Below are 19,640 nucleotides of genomic sequence, written 5' to 3'. Positions count from 1 at the left end.
TTAATTGTGAGGCACAAGTTAGTTTGTGATGTGGCAGAGTACATGACCTAGAAAAACAAACATCACTTGTACTCAATACTAAATTGGAACCACTTGATCAACACTTATGTGCATATATGGATGTTAAATTTAAGGGAAATCAAGTAGGTGGGGGGGGGGAGGGGATGGGTAAATTCACACCAAATGGGGATAATGCACACTAACTGGCTAAAGGGTACACTTATAACTTTGATTCATACTGTACAAAAGCAAATTATGCAACCAAAATGTAGGTACCCCTGTAATATTCTGAAATAAAAATAATAATAAAACTATAAATCTAACTGAATAGTAAGAGAAGAAATGAATAAACTCCTATTTTCTTTTCCTCAAGTCACTTGTCCTTGTTATTCTGATGCAGCCTCCAGGACAAGTGTGGAACTTTCAGTAACATAATGAGCAATTCAAGCATGATTGTTGAAAATGAGTAAATTAGGTGAATGTAAATGGGATAAAAGTTTATAAATGAACTTTTCATTGTTTCAAAAATCTTTCTCAGTAACGTAGTCTTAAAATTGTATTCATGAAATGTTTCAGTCATTTCTAAGTCAGATATAATGATGAAACATTAATTGTGGTACATAAATTTTATTTGTGGATTCTTAAGTTTTATAGAAAGACAAAATAAACTATGAATTATTTGATTCTGAACAGTTCATTTTGTGGAGACTACTGTAAAGGAGTGTACTTCAGTTTCTTGATAATTTTTAAATCCAGGCATCATGATAAAACATAAATGTAAGGCTGGCGACCATAAAACCCCTTCCCCAGAAGTTCCCTTAGTGGAGACTGCCAGCCCCCCCCAACCCCCGACACAGCCAAAACTTAAACCACATCTTGTCACTGTCACTGCTAGCTGAACACTCAGTCCGCAGCCAAGCTACATCCTGTCACTGTTAAAACCAGGTCAGACCGCATCTTGCCTGCCGGGAACTTAAGCCCAGGCCAAAAACAGCAAACGCTACATACAATTCTCAAAAGAGCCCCCTCCCCTCACCTCATATAAATACCCTTGCCTCAGTCCCAGGCGGTGCGACTTCTCCGGGCCCCTCTCTCCCAGGACCCGTGATCCTCGCCCTGGAATGCTCAAATAAAGCCTCATTGCTTACCCCTTTCTACTCTGCTCCTCTTTCTTTCTCTGGCGCCGACCATCCTAAAACCTTACAATAAACATGTTAGGGTGAAAAAGCCCGGTGGGTGCTCTCAGCATGGATGGAGAAAGATTTCTCACACCGAGTTTAAGATATAAAAGTAAAAATGTTTGTTTTATCTTATTAGAAGGACATAGAGCCATGGGGGTGGGGTGGGATGAGAGCAGGGAGAGGGCGTGGCATCCCAAAGAAAGACAAGGGAGATGCTGGCTGCTAGGCCGAATGGCTTGCTTCTTTTATGGGGACAAAAAAAATAGTAATTGCCTTTCTTGTTTCTTCTGTTCCTGGAGACTTAGTTATCTCTGAAACTTAGAGTAGGGGACGTGTTTTGCCCCTGAGATATGCTTTGGGCAGGAAACAAAGGCCTGGAGTATATCCCCCTGCTGTCTGTCCAGGAGCTTCTCAGGAATACCTGGGAAGCTACAGAAACAAATTCTAAAGGCTGTGAGCTGGTGAATGTAAAGAGAAAGGTTTACATTTTCTTTAGGCTCTTTTGTGAAAACAGAGTCCCAGCAGGTTGCCTGCCAGCAGAGAGAGCAGAGAGCTCACAGGATTGACCTTTACTATTATTTGTAATTATGGGATTAGATAATTTCTTGTTATGTCAGCAAGGCCTTACAAAACAGGCTTCCTTTTAATCAGCTGATTTTTTGAAAAAGGAGGAAAAAAAAAAAAAAAAGCAAAGATGAAAGTGAAACCAGTTTAGTGCTTCCTGCTTCCACCCAAAATTCAGTTCTCTCTCACACATACCAAGCCAAAGCCTGGGCTGGAACAGTGATTCAGCGCTAATCAGTCTCAGGGAAAGATTCCACTCTCCATGCAGATCTCTCTGCAGCTATCTGAAGACGGGAACTTAGCCTTTGGACACAGGTAGGTGAAGGAAAACTTGGGAAATGGAGGAGACAGAGAGATACACTAACAAACCCAGGAACTAAAACAGAAAGTGATGTAAATAGTCATATGAAGCAGTCAGAGAGGGGTTTAAGACATGCCGAGAACACAAGTATCGAAAGGTTGAACAACCCAAAAGACAGATTTCACACACAGGCTCTGTGGGAGCCACAGGGTTGGTTTATTCTCCCGGGTGCGAGTGGGCTGAGTCCAAACAGAGAGTCAGCACAGAAAGGGGTTTTGTGAGAGTTTTCATAAATGAGGATAGCTGACCTCCTCCCAGCTGCCCTGTCCAGTTCTTTCTTTCTGGGGATCCGTATTGTTGTTGTGGTCAGGCAGGTGAAGAATTGCTTCCTGCTACATGCAGTTTCTGTGTGGCAGAGGACGGTGGGTGGGCAGAACAGCTGTTTGTAAGAAATTCTTTTTCAAACAACCAACTCCTACAACCCCTTTGTCCCAGTCACATCCATCCTTCTGCTCTGGCCTGGTTCTTATCAGGAGAGCTAGGGAGGGATAGCCTTCCTCTCTAACAGGGAGGGAGGGGGAAGGAAAGCTGGCTGCTGCTGTCTGTTAGATCTACAATGTCCAGGGACTCTCCAGACTCCTGCAGCTATTGTTTTACAAGCCTAAGTTTCGCATTAACCACATTCTGTCCTATACGTACTTTTCAGGTTCCCACCAGGAACAAACCTAACAAATAGGAATTTGGCATCATCATTGTTCCAAAAAATAGCTACAAATCTGGGAGAAGATGGAGTACATAATCTAAACAGACAAGAAACAATTTGGCAATCTGTATTTGTTAGAGTGGAAAGGCCAGTAGGTGTTCATGGCCTAGATGGAGAATGATTTCTCATGCAGAAATTAAGATATGAGAGTAAAAAAGGTTTATTTTGTCCTTTTAGAGGAGTGCAGGGAGAGAAATGAGAGAGAGAGAGAGAGAGAGAGAGAAAGGGGGAGAAAGAAAGAGAGAAGGGAAAGGGGGGAAATAGAGCAGGGACATGGTGTGGCATCCCAAAGAAAGAGAAGGGAGTGCCAGCAGCAAGGCCAAGTTGCAGCAAGTAGATAACAAGAACCACAAGGATGTCAAAATCTGAGAGTTGGTTTCCTGCCTTTCTTGGGGGAAGAGATTATCGCAGGAGATGTGATTCTGTCTTCGAGATATGGTTGAGGCTATAGTTCATATTCTTCTGCTGTTGAAAATGGACTGTCTTAAAACTTAGATTAGGTCTGAATTTGGTTTTGTATTAATGTTATGAGATAGTGCAAAATACAGGGTCCAGAAATGAGAGCTAAAAGTAGAGGCACTACAAGTGTTAGTCTAAGATCACACATTGGAAGAAGAGTTTACAGATTTGAGAAGGTAGAGGGTCTCTTGGACTGTAGGCAGATAGAGATGTCATGGAGTGCCCATAGTGGGGGACAGAAAGTAAGGTTAGTATTATTAGGATTTTCAGCATGGGCAAACGACTGATCAGCCCGCAATGTAAGTTGGGCTGTGGCAGTATTTATACATGGATACAAGAAGTATAAAGAGGAGGCAAGGGACCATAAGGAGCCATATATACCACAGCATATTACTGGAGCCTGGTATCCATGATGGCCTGGATTTTCAGGGAGTTTCTTGTGGGTAGAAGCAGGTTTGGGAGTGTCTGTAGCTTTGAGTCCAAAGAGATGACACTAGGACAGGATCTGAAGCTCAGCTGTAGTGGTGGAAGCAGTGATAATTATTTAAAAGGAACTCTTTACAGGTTCGAGGGGACCCAGTTTGTCCTGGAAAATCCTTGAGTAAAATTTAGCCTCTAGACTGTAAGAGTCGCAGTCCCTTTAAGTTGTCCAGTGAATTTTACTATCAGGTGGGGGTAGAGAAAGACCACAAGGGAACCAAATGTTTACTAGTTTTATCCCTTGAAATTGGCCCTTACAGCAGTGAATAAGGTTGGGCCAGGCAGAATTTAACAGTTTAAATCCTGGAGATATTAGATAAACTTTGTTATTTATTTAATACAGTTTAACATACCAGTAAGCCAAATAAATTTTTTTTGGGACTTCTGGTGTCTCTATTATGAAAAGCTAGTTTGAGATTAAAAATGAATTTAGAATTTTCTTTCTTGGAAAGACTGTCAAACATTATAGGGCTAAAATATTTGTTTAAGTAAAATCACAGGTCACTTATAAAACAATGGCTTTTATTTCCCCAAGAGTGATTGTCTCTGGAAGACTTAAAAGGCAATGTAAAAGGTATATTGGTGTAAACCTCTGCCCTCAAACTAGTTTCATTCTAGATAGTCAAAAACCCAGCAAAGATAATACAGGCATTATTTTGACAAAGCATAAAATTTTTGCTTCTTTTAGGCCAGTTACTGAAAATGTAAAGAAAAACCTTCTGTAGTGAGATAGTTTTAATTAAAAAATAAAACAGGTTATAGAATCAAAATGAGTGTATCATGTAATTTTATGAGGAATGAATGAATATTTTAAGAAACCTTTGTTTTAACCAAAGTTTTTAAAAAATTATAGCCAACTGGATCACATACTAAATTTCTTCATAAATTTTTTTTTATAAACTTTAACCCAACTTTCACGGACCATCTACAAAACATGTCTAAAACTTTCTGTTTTGTCCTAACTTTCTCTTTTCCTAAATAATCAGTCATTTTAGGACAAAAATATTATACAAGAAATATTATACAAGATCCTTTTTTTGTAATATTGTTCTTTTGTTTAACCTTTCTTAACAAAAATGTATTTCCACACTCATTGCCTTTTTATGTCTCTTTTTCTTACTCATAAGTTATTTTCTATTCCATTTTTAATAAAATATTTGATGTAAGTGCTTACTTTTTCTTTAAGCCAATTAATTAGAAATCTTTGTATATTTTGGCAGTGAAACATTGCATACACATAACATATATGGACACACAAACATATAGACTTAGAGATATTTTTAGGCGAAACAACATGGAAGGTTTTACAGTTTGAAAGTTCAGAAAATGCCAATGAAATGAAAAAGTTACATGTAAAGTTCTAGTTAAGGTTTTTCCAGAAGTCAGAGAAAGGAAGCCATAAGATCTTTTCCTAGTGGGAAGGCTGCTCTCTTCTATGAAGATTTTCTGGCTAAAGAATTACTGGTTGGCAGTTGTTGGTCCCCCCAACCTCACCCCCAGCACTTGAATATTTTGTCCCACTCTCTCCTGGCTTAAATGGTTTCTGGTGAGAAGTCTAGCGCCAAATGAATCATAGCTCCTTTATATGTTCTTTCTTTCTTTTCTTTTGCTGCTTTTGGAATCCTCTCTTTGTCCTTCATATTTTAGAGTTTATTATGTGCCTTGGGATAACATTATTTGGGTTGAATGTGTTTGGTGATCCCTGACCTTCCTGTACCAGGATATCTACATCATTCTACAGGTTTGGAAAGGCTTTTCTGTTATAATATTTGCTTGAATAAGCCTTTTACATCTTGCTGTTTTTTAACTTCGTCTTGAATGCAAATAAGTCTTAGATTTGCTCTTTTGAGGTTATTTTTTATATCTTGTAGGCATTCTTAATTTCCTTTCATTCTTTTTTCTTTTCTCTCCTCTCTATTTTAATTGGAGTAAGACAGTATCTCATTGTGGGTTTTAATTTGCATTTACCTGTTGATTAGTGATGTTAAGCACTTTTTCATATTTTTTTAGTCATTTGTATATCTTCCTCTTCCCTTTCATGTCATTTCCCCACATTTTAATGAGTTTTTCCATCTTGATGAGTTGCTTGAGTTCCTTGTAGATACTGTATATTAGTCATTTGTCAGACTCATAGTTTGCAAATATTTTCTCCCATTCTGTAGGTTCTCTACTTGCTCTGTTGCAAATATTTTCTCCCATTCTGTAGATTGTCTACTTGCTCTGTTGATTATTTCTTTTGCTGTGCAGAGTTTTTAGCTCAATTAAGTTCCATTTGTCTATTTTTGTTTTATTCCATTTGGTTTTAGAGTCTTAGTTGTAAATTCTTTGCCTAGGCCAATGTCCAGAAGAGTTTTTCCTAGGTATTCTGCTAGGATTTTTATTGTTTTTGGCCTTACATTTAAGTCTTTAATCTATCCTGAGTTAATTTTTGTATATGGTAAGAGATGGGGATCCAGTTTCATTCTTCTGCATATAGCTAATTTTCTCAGCACCATTTATTGAATAGGGTATTGTTGTGCTTTTCAAAGATCAGTTGGTTGTATGTATATGGTTTTATTTCTGGGTTGTTCTCTCTTCTGTTCCATTGATTTATGTGTCACTTTTATTCCAGTACCATGCTGTTTTGGTTACTATTGCCTTATACTATAATTTGAAGTCAGGTAATGTGATGCCTCCAGTTTTGTTCTTTTTGCTTGGGATTGCTTTGGTTATTTGTGTTATTTTTGGTTCCATATGAATTTTAGAATAGTTTTCTCTGATTCTGTGAGAAATGGCATTGGTGTTTTGATAGGAATTGCATTGAATCTGCAGATTGCTTTGGAAATTATGGCCATTTTAACAATATTGATTCTTCCGATCCATGAGCATGGGATGTTTTTCCATCTGTGTCATCTCTGATACCTTTTAGCAATGATTTGTAGTTCTCCTTCTAGAGATATTTTACCTCCTTAGTTAAATGTATTCCTAGGTATATTTTTTTGCAGTTATTGTAAATGAGATTGAGTTCTTGATTTGGTTCTCAGCTTGGTCATTGTTGGTGTATAGAAATACTATTGATTTTTGTGCATTAATTTTATAACCTGACACTTTTGCTGAATTCATTTGTCAAATCTAGGATTCTTTTGGAGGAGTCTTTAGGGTTTTGTAAGTATAAAAATCATATCATCAGTAAACAGAAATAATTTGATTTCTTCTTTTTCAATTTGGATGCCTTTTATTTCTTTCTCTTGCCTGATTGCTCTGGCTAGGGCTTACAGTACTATGTTATTAGAAGTGATGAAAGTGAGCATCCTTTTCTTGTTTGCATTTTCAGGGGGAACGCTTTCAACTTTTCCCCATTCAATATCATGTTGGCTGTAGGTTTCTTATATACAGCATTTATTATTTTGAAGTATGTTCCTTCTATGCCAAGTTTGTGAAGAGTTTTCACCATGAAGTGGTGCTGTATTTTGTCAAATCCTTTTTCTACATCTATTGAGATTATTATATGGCTTTTGTTTTTAATTCTGTTTGTGTGGTGAATCACATTTATTGACTTGCATATGTTGAACCATCCTTGCATCTCTAGGCTAAAACCCACTTGATCATGGTGTATTATTGCTTTGATGTGCTGTTGGATTCAGTTTACTAAGTATTTTCTTGCATATTTTTACAGCTAAGTTCAACAGTGATTTTGGTCTGTAGTTTTCTTTTCTTGTGCATCTTTTCCCTGCTTTGGTATCAGGCTGATACTGGCATCATAGAATGAGTTAGAGAGGATTCCAGCCTTCTAAATCTTTTGGAACAGTTTTGGTAGGACTGGCATCAGTTCTTTGTGCACCTGGTAGAATTCAGCTGCAAATTCATCTGGGCCTGACTGACTTTTTATGTTGTGTTTCTTGGGAGATCTTTTATTATAGATTCAATCTTGCTACTTACTATTGATCTACTCAAGAGTTCTGTTTCTTCCTGGTTCAATGTCAGGAGATTGTATGTTTTCAGGAATTCATCGATTTCCTCTAGGATTTCTAATTAACGGTTTATGAGCATATAGTCTCTGATGATCTTTTGTATTTCTGTGGTATAAGTTGTAATGTCTCCTTTTTCATTTCTGATGGTGATTTTTTGGATCTTCTCTCCTCTTTTCCTGGTTAGTCTAACTAGGGGATCATCAATTTTGGTTTTCTTTTTGAAAAACCAACTTTTCATTTTGTTGCTCCTTTGTATTTTTTGTATCTATTTCATTTAGTTCTGCTCTCACCTTTGCTGTTTCTTTTCTTCTGCTAAGTGTGCATATGGTCCCTTCTTGTTTTTTGAGTTCTTTGAGGTGCACGTTAAGTTGTTAATTTGTGATCTTTCTTCTTTTTTGGCTTTTTATGTGATAAAATTGCCTCTTAACAATTATAAAGGAGATTAGTATGGATAGAAGGAAACCAGATGCTGTTCATCAAGACAATAGAAGAATGAAATGAAATCATTTCAAGATTATGGGTGAATCACATCACAGGCCCAGAGTGCCAAGGCCTGGGAAACAGAACTGTCAAAAGAGGGGCCTCAGCATTTGCTGCCCTGTGCTGCCTCAAGTCTCTGCTCCCCACATTCTAGTACTGTGTTCCTCAGTCATCCCAGCTGTGGCTCCAGCTGGCCCAGGTGTGGCTCAGACAGTTGCTCTGAAAAATACAGGCTGTTAACCTAGGCAGCATCCACACAGTGCCGATTCTACAGGCACTGAGAGTGCAAGACCTTCAGAGGCATAGCTACCTCCACCTAGATTTTAAAATATGCTCTGAAGAGCCTCAAGATGCAGGCAGAGAATTGCCATGGGGGCAGCTCTACACAGAAAGTCCCCACTAGGGCAATGCCTAGTGGAGCCAGGGGAGTAGGATCAATGCAGAGAGTCCCCACTAGGGCAATGCCCAGAGATGCCATAGGGACAGAGCTACCACAGAGTCTCTCACTAGGGAAATGCCCAGCAGAACCATGTGGACAGAGGCACCCCTGAGACTCCAAAATTATAAGAGCCAGCAGAGTGCAATTCCAGCCTGAGAGAGCTGCAGGCACCCAACTTCAACCTCTGAGAGCTTCTGTGTGGGCTGCACCCAGCAAAGCCAGGCGAGCCCTCCAGGCATTTAGAGGCCCAACCCCCACCTAGTATGTCTAGAAGGTAGGATGGATTCAAAGAACATTATTCTCAAGGCTCAAGGTTTAATGTTGTTTGTTTTCTTGGATTTTGGACTTCCTTGGGACCTGAGTTACCCTTTCTTCTTGTCCATTGCTCACTTTTGGAATGGAGATGTCAATCCTTTGCATGTCCCACCAATGGAGCTCCGCACTCATGAATGATCCGTGTCTTATAAAAAGGCTGGAGGGAACAGATCTTTTTTTGGTCTTTTGCCCTTCTGCCTTCTGCCATGTAGGGATGCCTCAACAAAATGCCATTGTTGAAGCAGAGATCAGGCCCTCATGAGACATTGAACCTGCTGGTGCCTTGATCTTGAATTTCCCATCCTCTAGAATTGTGACCAATAAATATTTATTATTTATAAATTATCTAGTCTTGGATATTTTGTTATAGCAGCACAAATGGACTATGACAGTTTCATAATCAAGCATTTTTATTACTTCATTCTCCTTCTGTTAGTTTGGCAGTTATACACTTTTTTACTATTCCATTTAGAGGCTACATTATAAATTGCAGCATACATCCTTAACTTTAAAAGGTCACCAAAGCTGACCAGGCGCAGTGGCTCACGCCTGTAATCCTAGCACTCTGGGAGGCCGAGGCGGGTGGATTGCTCAAGGTCAGGAGTTTGAGACCAGCCTGAGCAAGAGCGAGACCCCGTCTCTACTAAAAATAGAAAGAAATTATCTGGCCAACTAAAAATATATAGAGAAAAAAATTAGCCGGGCATGGTGGCGCATGCCTGTAGTCCCAGCTACTCAGGAGGCTGAGGCAGTAAGATCCCTTAAGCCAAGGAGTTTGAGGTTGCTGTGAGCTAGGCTGATGCCATGGCACTCATTCTAGCCCAGGCAACAAAGTGAGACTCTGTCTCAAAAAAATAAAAATAAAATAAAATAAAGGGTACCAAAGTCAATTTTTATTTTGACCTTTCTCTCGAATACAGCAAGGACCTAGCAAAACTTTTGGCCACTCTCTCCAACTTGTATGCAATTGTTATCGCATATTTTAAACCCCAATATTTTATGTGTTCATTTAGGTATATCAGTGTAATGCTCTCAATTTTGATTTTAAATGAGAGTATTTTTTCCACCATAATTCCTTAAGGATATTTCATATTGTATAGAATTCTTGTTTGTGAGTTATTTTCTTTCAGGGCATTAAAGATTCCATTCCCCTGTTTTCTGGCTTTCACTAGAACTGTTGAGAAGTTACGTTTTTGAAGGTAAGCTCTGTTCTTCTTTGGATGATTTGGTTTTTTGTTTCTTTGTTTGTTTTGCTTTGATTTTCTGCAGTTTCACTTTGATATGTCTGAGTGTAAATTTTATTTGCTTTTTCTGATGTTTTCCTAAATTTTGTCTTTAATTTGTAATGGAAAATTTTCAGTCATTATTGCTTAAAATTATTTACCTCTTCTGTCAGATATTCTTCATTACCTGGTAAACTCTTTGAGGCTTTAAAATTTTTTTTCTTAAAAAATTAATCTAGCTGTTTTATATGTCTTCAGCTGGAAAGGTTGGTCTGAGTTGCTCAGTCTGCCATTAAAGTGTAGGTTCAAATTTAAGAGGCACTGGAGAAGATGGAAAACATGATAAAATAACCATAGGACGGTGCCTTAGTCTGTTTTGTGTTGCTATAACAAAATACCTGAGACTGAGTAATTTATAATAAACAAAAACTTATTGGCTCACGGTTCTGGAGGCTTGGAAGTCCAAGATCAAGGCACCAGCATCTGACAAGGTCCTTCATGCTGCATCATCACATGGCAGAAGGCAGAAGAGTAAAGGGGCAAAAGAAGGACAAGCTCAACCTTTTATAATAGCATTAATCCCACCCCTGAAAGCCAAGCCCTCTTGGCCTCATTACCTCTAAAAGATCCCACCTATTAATACTGTTACAGTGGTAATTAAATTTCAACATGAGTTTTAGAGGGGACAAGCATTCAAACTATAGAAAATAGGTTGATATTATAGCAATCTAACAGACACAATGAAGGCAAAATTGAAGGGAAACCTGGTAGGGGGTAAAAAAAGAAGTGAAATTGAAGAGATATTTAAGAGGGTAAATTGAAAAAACATTAGAAAGATGAAGGATGAATAGGACACCCATTGGCCTGGAAGTATGGTTGTGCCATTCAGTAGGATAGGAATTATGGGAGGAAGGGAAGCTTGAATAATATACAAGTTGCAACATGTGAAATCTCATCTCAACTGCTGTCCAAGGATATGTCCTGAAGGCAGCTGGATGGAAAACATAGCCTTGATAAAACACTGGATACAGGAGAGCTTTTGGGTCTACAGACACAGATGTGGATGCCATCACTACATTCAAGTAATAGAAAGATGATATTAATCAGGGAAAATGAAAAGTAAGAAGTGAGCGACAAGCATAAAGCAGGTGAGAAGTACATTTAAAAGGACAGGAGGGCAAATAAATATCATGAAATGAGCTAAGAAGGAGTGATCAAGAGATAGGAAGGGAACCAGACAACACAGGTTTCAAAGAAACTAATAGAGGAAAGACCATCAATTGGTGGCATCACTCTTGATTTAAAAATAAATATCAAGCTATCAAAATCATGCATATTTTCAAATTCCGTCTCTCAACTTAATGCTTTCCATGCAACTGATCCTGTGTAAGGAGAAATGCCAAAATCAGGCTACTAAGTTAAAACTCACTCTGACAACTAAAAAGGCGATCGATCCTGAGAACACCGACAGTGATGTCTTGCACACACAAAACAGGTGTTAACAAAAAATACATGTTGGAACAATTAAAGGAGGGAAATGAGAAAGCCTTGGGCACTTGCATTATGAGTATACTCCCCCTTCTGGCCATGTGGCTGACACTATCTAAGGTCAGAACACAGTCATGCTAACTGAGTGTCTGTTTTTCACACAGCCATGGCCACAGCAGAAGACACCCCTGTTGAGCCTGTCCCCAGAGACAAAAGGAGGCAAGATCTCCAGGAGATGCTGGAAGAAGTAGGCCTGACTGTTGAGTACTGGCTTCCTAAGCTTCAGGAAGACCTGGGTGTGACCTGTCCCCAGGCCTTACAACACCTAGAAGAAAAAGACCTCCAGAACCTGAAATCCCAGGCAAAATATCCATGGGAGGAAAGGGCCTTGGAAAAGCTTCTGAACCTGGTACACTCAAATAGTCTGTCAGAGTTACAGAAGTCTCGGATAGAGAAGACAAAGGAAAAGCAAGAGCAGGCAGCACAGGTGCTGAAGGAGCTGAAGGACTTGATGTCACAAGGAAAGCAGCGAAACAAAGAAGCAGTAATGAACAAAGAAGCAGAGCTGAGGGAAGCAATGGACATCCCCAAAGAGTACTGGCCATCTTCTAAAACATCCCTAAAAGAAGTCATAGACAATATGCAGAAACAACTTGAACTCACAAAGCTGGAACTATCTCAGCGGCAAAACCTCCCAGATAAAGATTTGGTGAGCTGGGCATCTGGAGGGTTGGCCCTCCAGGGAATTTACAAAACCACTGACCAAGGGGGCCTGATAGAGAAGAATGAGAACCTACTCAGAGTCCCCAAGGACTTCTCACTCTTTGGTCCTAGGCAGGGCGTACGGATGGAAACAATAGAATTTACATCTTCTGAAGAAGAATCCATGTTCACTCAGAAAATAGAGAAGGGGGGATTTAGTGCACTTATCTCAGGCAAGGGTGAAGGTTGGGGAGGTAGTCTCGAAGCTGGTTTTGATCACAGCAAACATTCAGAATCCAAGACAACTCAACAAAAACATTCTGAGCATTCTTATTTGTGCTCAACCAAGTTCAGCTACATCCCCCTGGCCTCCTGCTACTTTCCCTTTGATCAGCTCCAGTTATCCAAGGCTGCTCTCCAGGAATTAAAATACATTGAAGACCTTCTGGATCAGGCAGCAGACTCAGACAGATCCTCCTTACTGAGACACAGGGCTAAAAGCTTCTTCCACATGTTTGGCTCTCATGCTAACCAAGGCCCTCTGCACCTGGGGGGCATCTACTGGTGGAAAGCCGTTTCAGAGGGTTTCCACAGTCAGCAGTTGAAAGAAGTGAAACAGCAGTCAGCAAAGGCCCTAGATACTTTCATACGTAGCAGCTTCAGTACACCTATAGCAAAAGGTGCTGGAGGTGTGAATGTGTCAGACTCTGATTCAAACACAACCTCTGAGACAAACGCTTCCAAAAATCTCCAAGCTGAAGTCCAATTTTCTGTGGCCCAGACAGGTGGCCCACCAGAAGCAAATGGCTTTGTCCAGTGGAAAGCTGGCCTCATTGCCAGCAATCAAACCTGGTTTGTCATTGACCAGGAATTTCAGCTGGTACCCATTTGGGACATCATCCTCTCCAACCACAGAAGTGATTTTAAGTATCCTCATCAGGTGGCTTACTATCTGAAAGACCATTACACTGCTATGACTCGCCGTACTGCCCACATTCAGGATGAAGAGGAATTACTAAGTGCTAGGAAGGAAGCTAGGGCTTTCCTAGAGGATGTGAAATCTTGGAAGATATCTGATCCTGAAGAGAAACTTAAAAAATTGATAAATTTCATGCAAACATTGAGTCAAAAACTAGAGAGTTATGACCCCTGGATTAACATATGCCTCACAGATTGGGATCTGCAGAATTTTCTAATAAAAATTGTCAACTTTTGCAAAGCGACTCCCAATTGTAAAACTAAATTTATTAAATCTCAGTTGTCTGTCCTTCTGGATCCTCACATATACAGAGTAACAAACTTCCCTCAGGCTCATTCCCTCATGCACTGGATCTACGAGTCAGAGCCAGAGCAAAAGCAAGTCAACATTTCCCAATTTTCTGAATTAATTAAAATCTTAAAAGAAGCCGAGAATGACCTCATGGAAGCAAAAGTCAACTCTGAGTCCCCAGAAACAGTGGAGAAATCTCAAAGAGAGGCCACTTATGAGGTCGGCAGGGCTCTCCGCTGCTTATTGAATAACCTCCAAGAAACAGACCAGCCAGACACACAGCTCTTGCTACTTTCCATTGCAGCTGGTGCAGGATATCATGTGGAAAACAATACTTTCCAGCATCTCCTTGGGTGTGATGAGTTAAACTTCCTACTGGATGAAATTCAAACTACACAGAATAAATACCAGGAGCTCAAAAATATTTGCAGCTACAGGGCTCAAGCATTCCTGGTGCTCACAGGTCTGACAGCCACAGCTGGAGTCACAGCTATACCTCTAAAAGAGAAAACACAACGCATGGCATTAATAAGACATCACATGGGAAACTCATTTTCGCAAGAAGTTGAACATGTTCTCACCAAACCTGGAGCAGATCATGATTGGGAAAACCTCGAGAAAGACTTACAATTGCTTATTGATGGAGATTATGAAGGCACCATCTCTTCTTTGCAAGTGGATGAGGTGAGAAAACAATTGCAGAGTCTCTTCCATGGAAAGAAACAGCCACCTAAACCACATGGTAATGAAAATAAGAAATGGGAGATGATAGAAAATGGAGCCTTCCTAGACTTACTCCAGCGTCTAGGCCTAGAACATGACTACCCAAAAAGGATGAGCAGAGCTCACTTCCATCTGATCTACAAGACTTCTGTGTACAAAACCCAGCCCAGCTCTGAAAGGGAGCTTCCCTTCTATTTCCTGCAGAAGCTGATGATGCTAGATTATAAACTGAGATACCTGGTCTTCAAAGATGATAGAAACCCAGAACACCAAGTCTATCCAGGTGCCTCTAATCAGGAAAATGAGGCGTTTGATCCATTTGAAGACAGTGATAGTCCCACTAAGCCTTCAGACACTAAACCTCGACCCCACATTCACCCAGTGGATATTCAGATGGCAATTTTTCACTGTGCAGATGATTTTGCCAGACAATATATTTTGGCCAAACTTTCCATTTGTCAGTTTGCCCTCCCTCTTGTGGTGCCTAATCCCTGCACTTCTCAAATTGAATTTTCTCTGTGGTCACTCAGACAAATTAGGAGAAGCTGGCAGCAAGGGAAGAAGAGCAGTTACAAAACTCAGCAGATGTGTCGTGTCTCTACCCCTATTGTGTCCTTTATTAGAGTTGGAAATGGCTTCTCTGCTTCCAAATCTCAGATCATGAACTGTCTTCTCAGTAAACATAAACATGATGTGTTTTTTCACCGACACTGCAGAGGAAGCAGCAAAGACTGTCTTTTGATGGGAGGCATGGTGGAAATTTGTTGGTTCTGTCCTGGAGGGGACGAAGAGGACGGACTCGACAACTGTGTGACTTTCATGAATCTTCATGGAGATGCAAAAGAACATAAGCGGCAGCTCACTTTCCTGAAGGAGGTCTCTTCTCTGATTGTGGTCCTCATGTCAACTTCTGATAACAGTGAAGAAAACCGAAAAATTGTCCGTGACATGGGCCAGTCCTCAAGACCTTTGATCTGCTTGCTAGATAACAAAGAAAAAACCACGGCCAAAACTTCTGGCCAAAACTTCCAGTCAAAAGTGACAATTGGCATCAGGAATAGAAATGCAGCAGAATTAACAGAAGAGCTCACAGCCACAATCAGACGTTTGCTAGAGCTCTCTGACAGTGCTCTCAGCTTAGAGGACTGTTCCCGGATTGCTCGTACGCAAGGATTCCTTGTTGATGAAGACCAGAGAGATTGCAAGGAAGCCAAAGAAAAGGTACAGAGTCTAATGGCTCTTGCAGGAGAAATGAAGTTGTCTCAGATGAAGAAAAACTTATTACCCCTTCAGGGACAACTGTGGCATCTCTGGTGTAAGAGGGACAAAGAACTCTATCGTCTGAGAGAAAAGGGAAATCGGAGCATTGAACAACACAAGAGTGAGATTGAGACAGATAAGCAGAAACTACGGCACAAACAGCTGACTAAAGCCATTCCTCTCAATAATGTCATGCAATCTTTCCTTCAGATTCTCCATGAACATTCAGAAACGCACACCAAACTGTACTTCTTGCAGTGGCTGAGTGTGTTTTTAGACAATCTGACTGCAGAACACTTGGAAAAACTGTGTGAGAAGCATAGCCCTTTGTGGTCACTGGTACAAACGGAAAAGGAGGAGGCACCTAGCGACAACTCTCTGAAATACCAGCAAAATGAAATAGAAGCCATCTCCAAAGAGATTAGTGACTGTACCCTGGGAATTGGGCAATTCCTCAGAGAAACTGGCCAGATTTATGAAGCTCTAGAAGAAACTTCCTCCCCAAAAGATACCCTTCTCTTCTCCCTTCCCCAAATTGCTGCAGACCTGATGATATCTGGTGTTCCCATTGAGCTGATGGATGGAGATGCTTCATATGTGCCCTTGAAGTGGATAACAGCTGTTTTTGACAAGGTCTCTGAGGAACTTGGAGACAGACGGGTGTTTGTTCTCTCTATTCTTGGCCTGCAGAGCTCAGGGAAGTCCACCCTGCTAAATGCCCTTTTTGGGCTGCAGTTCACTGTCGGTGCAGGGAGGTGTACCCAGGGGGCCTACATGCAGCTCCTGAAGGTGGAGAAGACATTCACAGAGGAGCTTGGCTTTGACTTTATGCTTGTGGTGGACACAGAAGGACTTCGATCTCCGAACTTCAGCAACAAATCCCAGAATAGGGACAATGAGTTGGCAACCTTTGTCATTGGACTTGCAAACTTGACTCTGATCAATATTTTCGGGGAGAATCCATCAGAGATGCAGGATATCCTACAAATAGTTGTCCAAGCCTTTCTGAGGATGAAACAGGTAAAAATCTTCCCAAGTTGCCTCTTTGTCCACCAGAACATGGGAGACCTTACAGCTAAATACCAAACTATGGAAGGACGAAGGTCACTACAGCAGAGACTAGATGAAATGGCAGCAATAGCTGCTAAACAAGAACAGTGCTCAGACGTAACCTGCTTCAGTGATGTCATTAAGTTTGATGTCAACACTCACGTCTACTACTTTGCTCATCTCTGGGATGGTAATCCCCCAATGGCCCCTCCCAATCCTCGCTATAGCCACAATGTCCAGGAACTGAAATGTAAAATTCTTATGACTGCTGAACAGGAATCCAGGGGAAATATCATGAAGATATCAGATGTAAAATTTCGAGTTCAAGATTTGTGGAGAGCCCTGCTGAGCGAGAACTTTATTTTCAGTTTTAGGAACACCCAAGAAGTCATGGCCATGAGCAAACTGGAAACCATGTATAACCACTGGACCTGGCAGCTGAGGAGTCACATGCTGGGCTTGCAGAACCAGCTGATCAACCAGATTCAGAATGGAAAGATTCAGACATTCAAATCAAGCACCCTTGAGGCCGCAGTTACAGAAAAATATGAAGCTATCGAGCAAGAACTGGAAAAATATTTCAGTGAAGACCCAGAGAGTGAAATACTGGTTCAATGGAAAGCAAATTTTAAAAATAAGCTAATAAGCCTTCAAGACACACTTATTTCAGAGACCAAAAGAAAAGCCAATGAACTTATTGGTTTTAAAAAATGTCAAGAAAGGCTGGATAAGAAAAAGATAGATTATGAAAATGAATTATTAGAAAAGAGTCGAAAGTTGGCTTTAACTGTAAAGGGTAGAGAATTGAGTGAAGAAGAGTTACATGAGAAATTCAATCAACTTTGGGAAAAATGGGTCTATGATGTGTGCCCAACTCTACCTCAAGTCACAGAGCCTGACCCTGATGGGGATTGTGAAGAAATCCTTTTCCACTATTTCAAAAAGGAGATAAACATGCTGAAGACTTCTGGAAAGAAGTTTCAAATCAATTTTGATGAACATGTCAAAATGAATAAGAACTATACAACATTGGAGGTCTGTGATAAAGAGTCCATTAGTAGGATTACTGAGTCCATTGTTTCAAAATGTATGGAAACTATTAACAACATTTGCAAGCAAAAGTGTGATTATAATGCAATTTATTTCCATAACATCCTAAGAATAATAGAGGAGGAAGTGAAATCTGCATCTACTGAGGAGGCATATACATTTACAGATAAATATACCATGGACTTATCTTTATGTTTATTCCAAAAAGCATCGGAGAATTTTAAGCAAATCCACAGGGAATTTAAGAGAGCAAATGATCCTGTACAATATTTGGAAAGCAAGAAAGATGACTTCTTCATGAGTTTTAAGATCTCCTGCCAAGGAGCAACCTCCATAAAAACGTTTGTTGATTATCTGTGGCACAAGCTCACTCCTGCTGTCTCCACCACCATATGGAAAAAAATGACCATTAACATTGCTGGGGACATGCGAGCTACCTGCCCTGCATTCAATGGAAACAGGGCTAACCTGGAGAAACACATTCTCATCTCTCTGGCAGAAGAGGAAAACTTTGATAATTACTGGCAATATCTTCATAATCCAAAATCGTTTTTTAGAAGTTACATCGAAAACCATATTAAAAGATATTGTTCAGACAAAGGAAGTGAAAAAATAAAGACTCTTTTAAAAATAAGTTTAGACAGCATCAAGAATATCATCCTCTCTTCTATTCACGAATCCACAGCAATAGCTAAAGATAAAAGCAGCACTGTGTCTGAGTGGTTGGATTTGTTCTGCGATCACCTGGGAAGCAACTTGATCTTTCCACGAAAAGACTTGAAAAGCATTGAACACCAGGAGATAAAAGATATTGAGTTTCTCAAAGAAGCCATGAGTACAGCTTTGGATCCTGCAATGAAGAGAGTAGAACAAAATTGTTCAGGTATGCTTGTGGAAAAACTGATTCCTGAAATAGAGAAAATCCTCTCTGAACATCTCAGTGGCTGCTGGAAACAATGTCCTTTCTGTAAAGCAATTTGTACAAATACCATTCCTACACATGAAGGAGACCACAGTGCTCCCTTCCACCGTCCTCAGGCTGTCAATGGGTGGTACAAAGATACAACAGATCACTTTGTCATTGATTACTGTACTAGTTCTGTAGCAAGCAAGCATGGAATAATTTTGGAAGATGATCAGAAAAGCTTATATAGGAACTATCGGCAGGCAGGAGGAGATTATGCCACATGGAGTATTACCCCAGATTCATCCCCCCAGCCATATTGGAAATGGTTTATCTCTCACTTCAGATCAAAGCTAGAAGAAAACTATCACAAAAAATTTGAAGGTAGAGGTGAAATTCCTCAGGCGTGGGCAAGAATCACAAAGCAGAATGTGCTTGATGACTTGAAAAGACAATAATACTCAATCACCACAAAAGAGCCTCTGTATCTGAACAAAAGAGTCACAATACCTGAACAATCCCAAAACAACTCCTCTTGACAATTAGAATCTTCATTATATCCATTTTTAAAATGAAATGGGAAAATATAAATCAATTAACGTTTCAAGAGATGAAGAATTTCTCTGAATGGTCTTCATTTCTCCCTGTCACAATTCCTTCTCGTTTAAAAACAAATTACTAAAATATGTGTATATATGATAAAATCAAATAAAATCCATTTTAAAACACCTACTTCATGTTTTAAACTATCTTTCTAGATACAGTATTTTTATTTTAAAATATATGATGTCTCAGAGAAAGTCATTTTAACAGAGGAAAATCAAAATCATTACAGCCTGCTACAAATTTCTGTAGAATAATTCTATCAATATTTCAACCAACATACAGATCTTGGCTGGAAGCTACAAATTGACTTTTTAATTTTTTCAAGGAAATATTCCCCCTCTGAAGTTTTGAGGGAAATTTAATAACCCTTCAATATAAAAACATTCATAGAGAATTCATGATTCCCAGGCATAGCAGTATTTAGACATATTC

The 19,640-nt window shown here is 39.9% G+C and overlaps 1 protein-coding gene across 1 annotated transcript; it reads left to right on the top strand.

Moving 5' to 3' along the window:
* Nucleotides 1-1,945: 1,945 nt before the first annotated feature.
* Nucleotides 1,946-19,286, top strand: LOC138385207 (interferon-induced very large GTPase 1-like). Its single transcript, XM_069471126.1, has 2 exons — nucleotides 1,946-2,060; nucleotides 11,808-19,286. Exon 2 carries the CDS (start codon nucleotides 11,810-11,812, stop codon nucleotides 19,058-19,060), a length of 7,251 nt encoding a protein of 2,416 aa, XP_069327227.1. The 5' UTR covers nucleotides 1,946-2,060; nucleotides 11,808-11,809; the 3' UTR covers nucleotides 19,061-19,286.
* The last annotated feature ends 354 nt before the right edge of the window (nucleotides 19,287-19,640 follow it).

This window comes from Eulemur rufifrons, chromosome 6 (assembly GCF_041146395.1).
Source record: "Eulemur rufifrons isolate Redbay chromosome 6, OSU_ERuf_1, whole genome shotgun sequence".
Classification (NCBI taxonomy): Eukaryota; Metazoa; Chordata; class Mammalia; order Primates; family Lemuridae; genus Eulemur; species Eulemur rufifrons.
The sequence above is the reverse complement of the archived record's forward strand: the minus strand, read 5'-3'. Positions and strand labels throughout refer to the sequence as shown.

Coding starts and splice junctions, on each gene's coding strand:
- LOC138385207 (XM_069471126.1), top strand. CDS start 11,810: ATGGCCACAGCAGAAGACACCCCTGTTGAGCCTGTCCCCAGAGACAAA.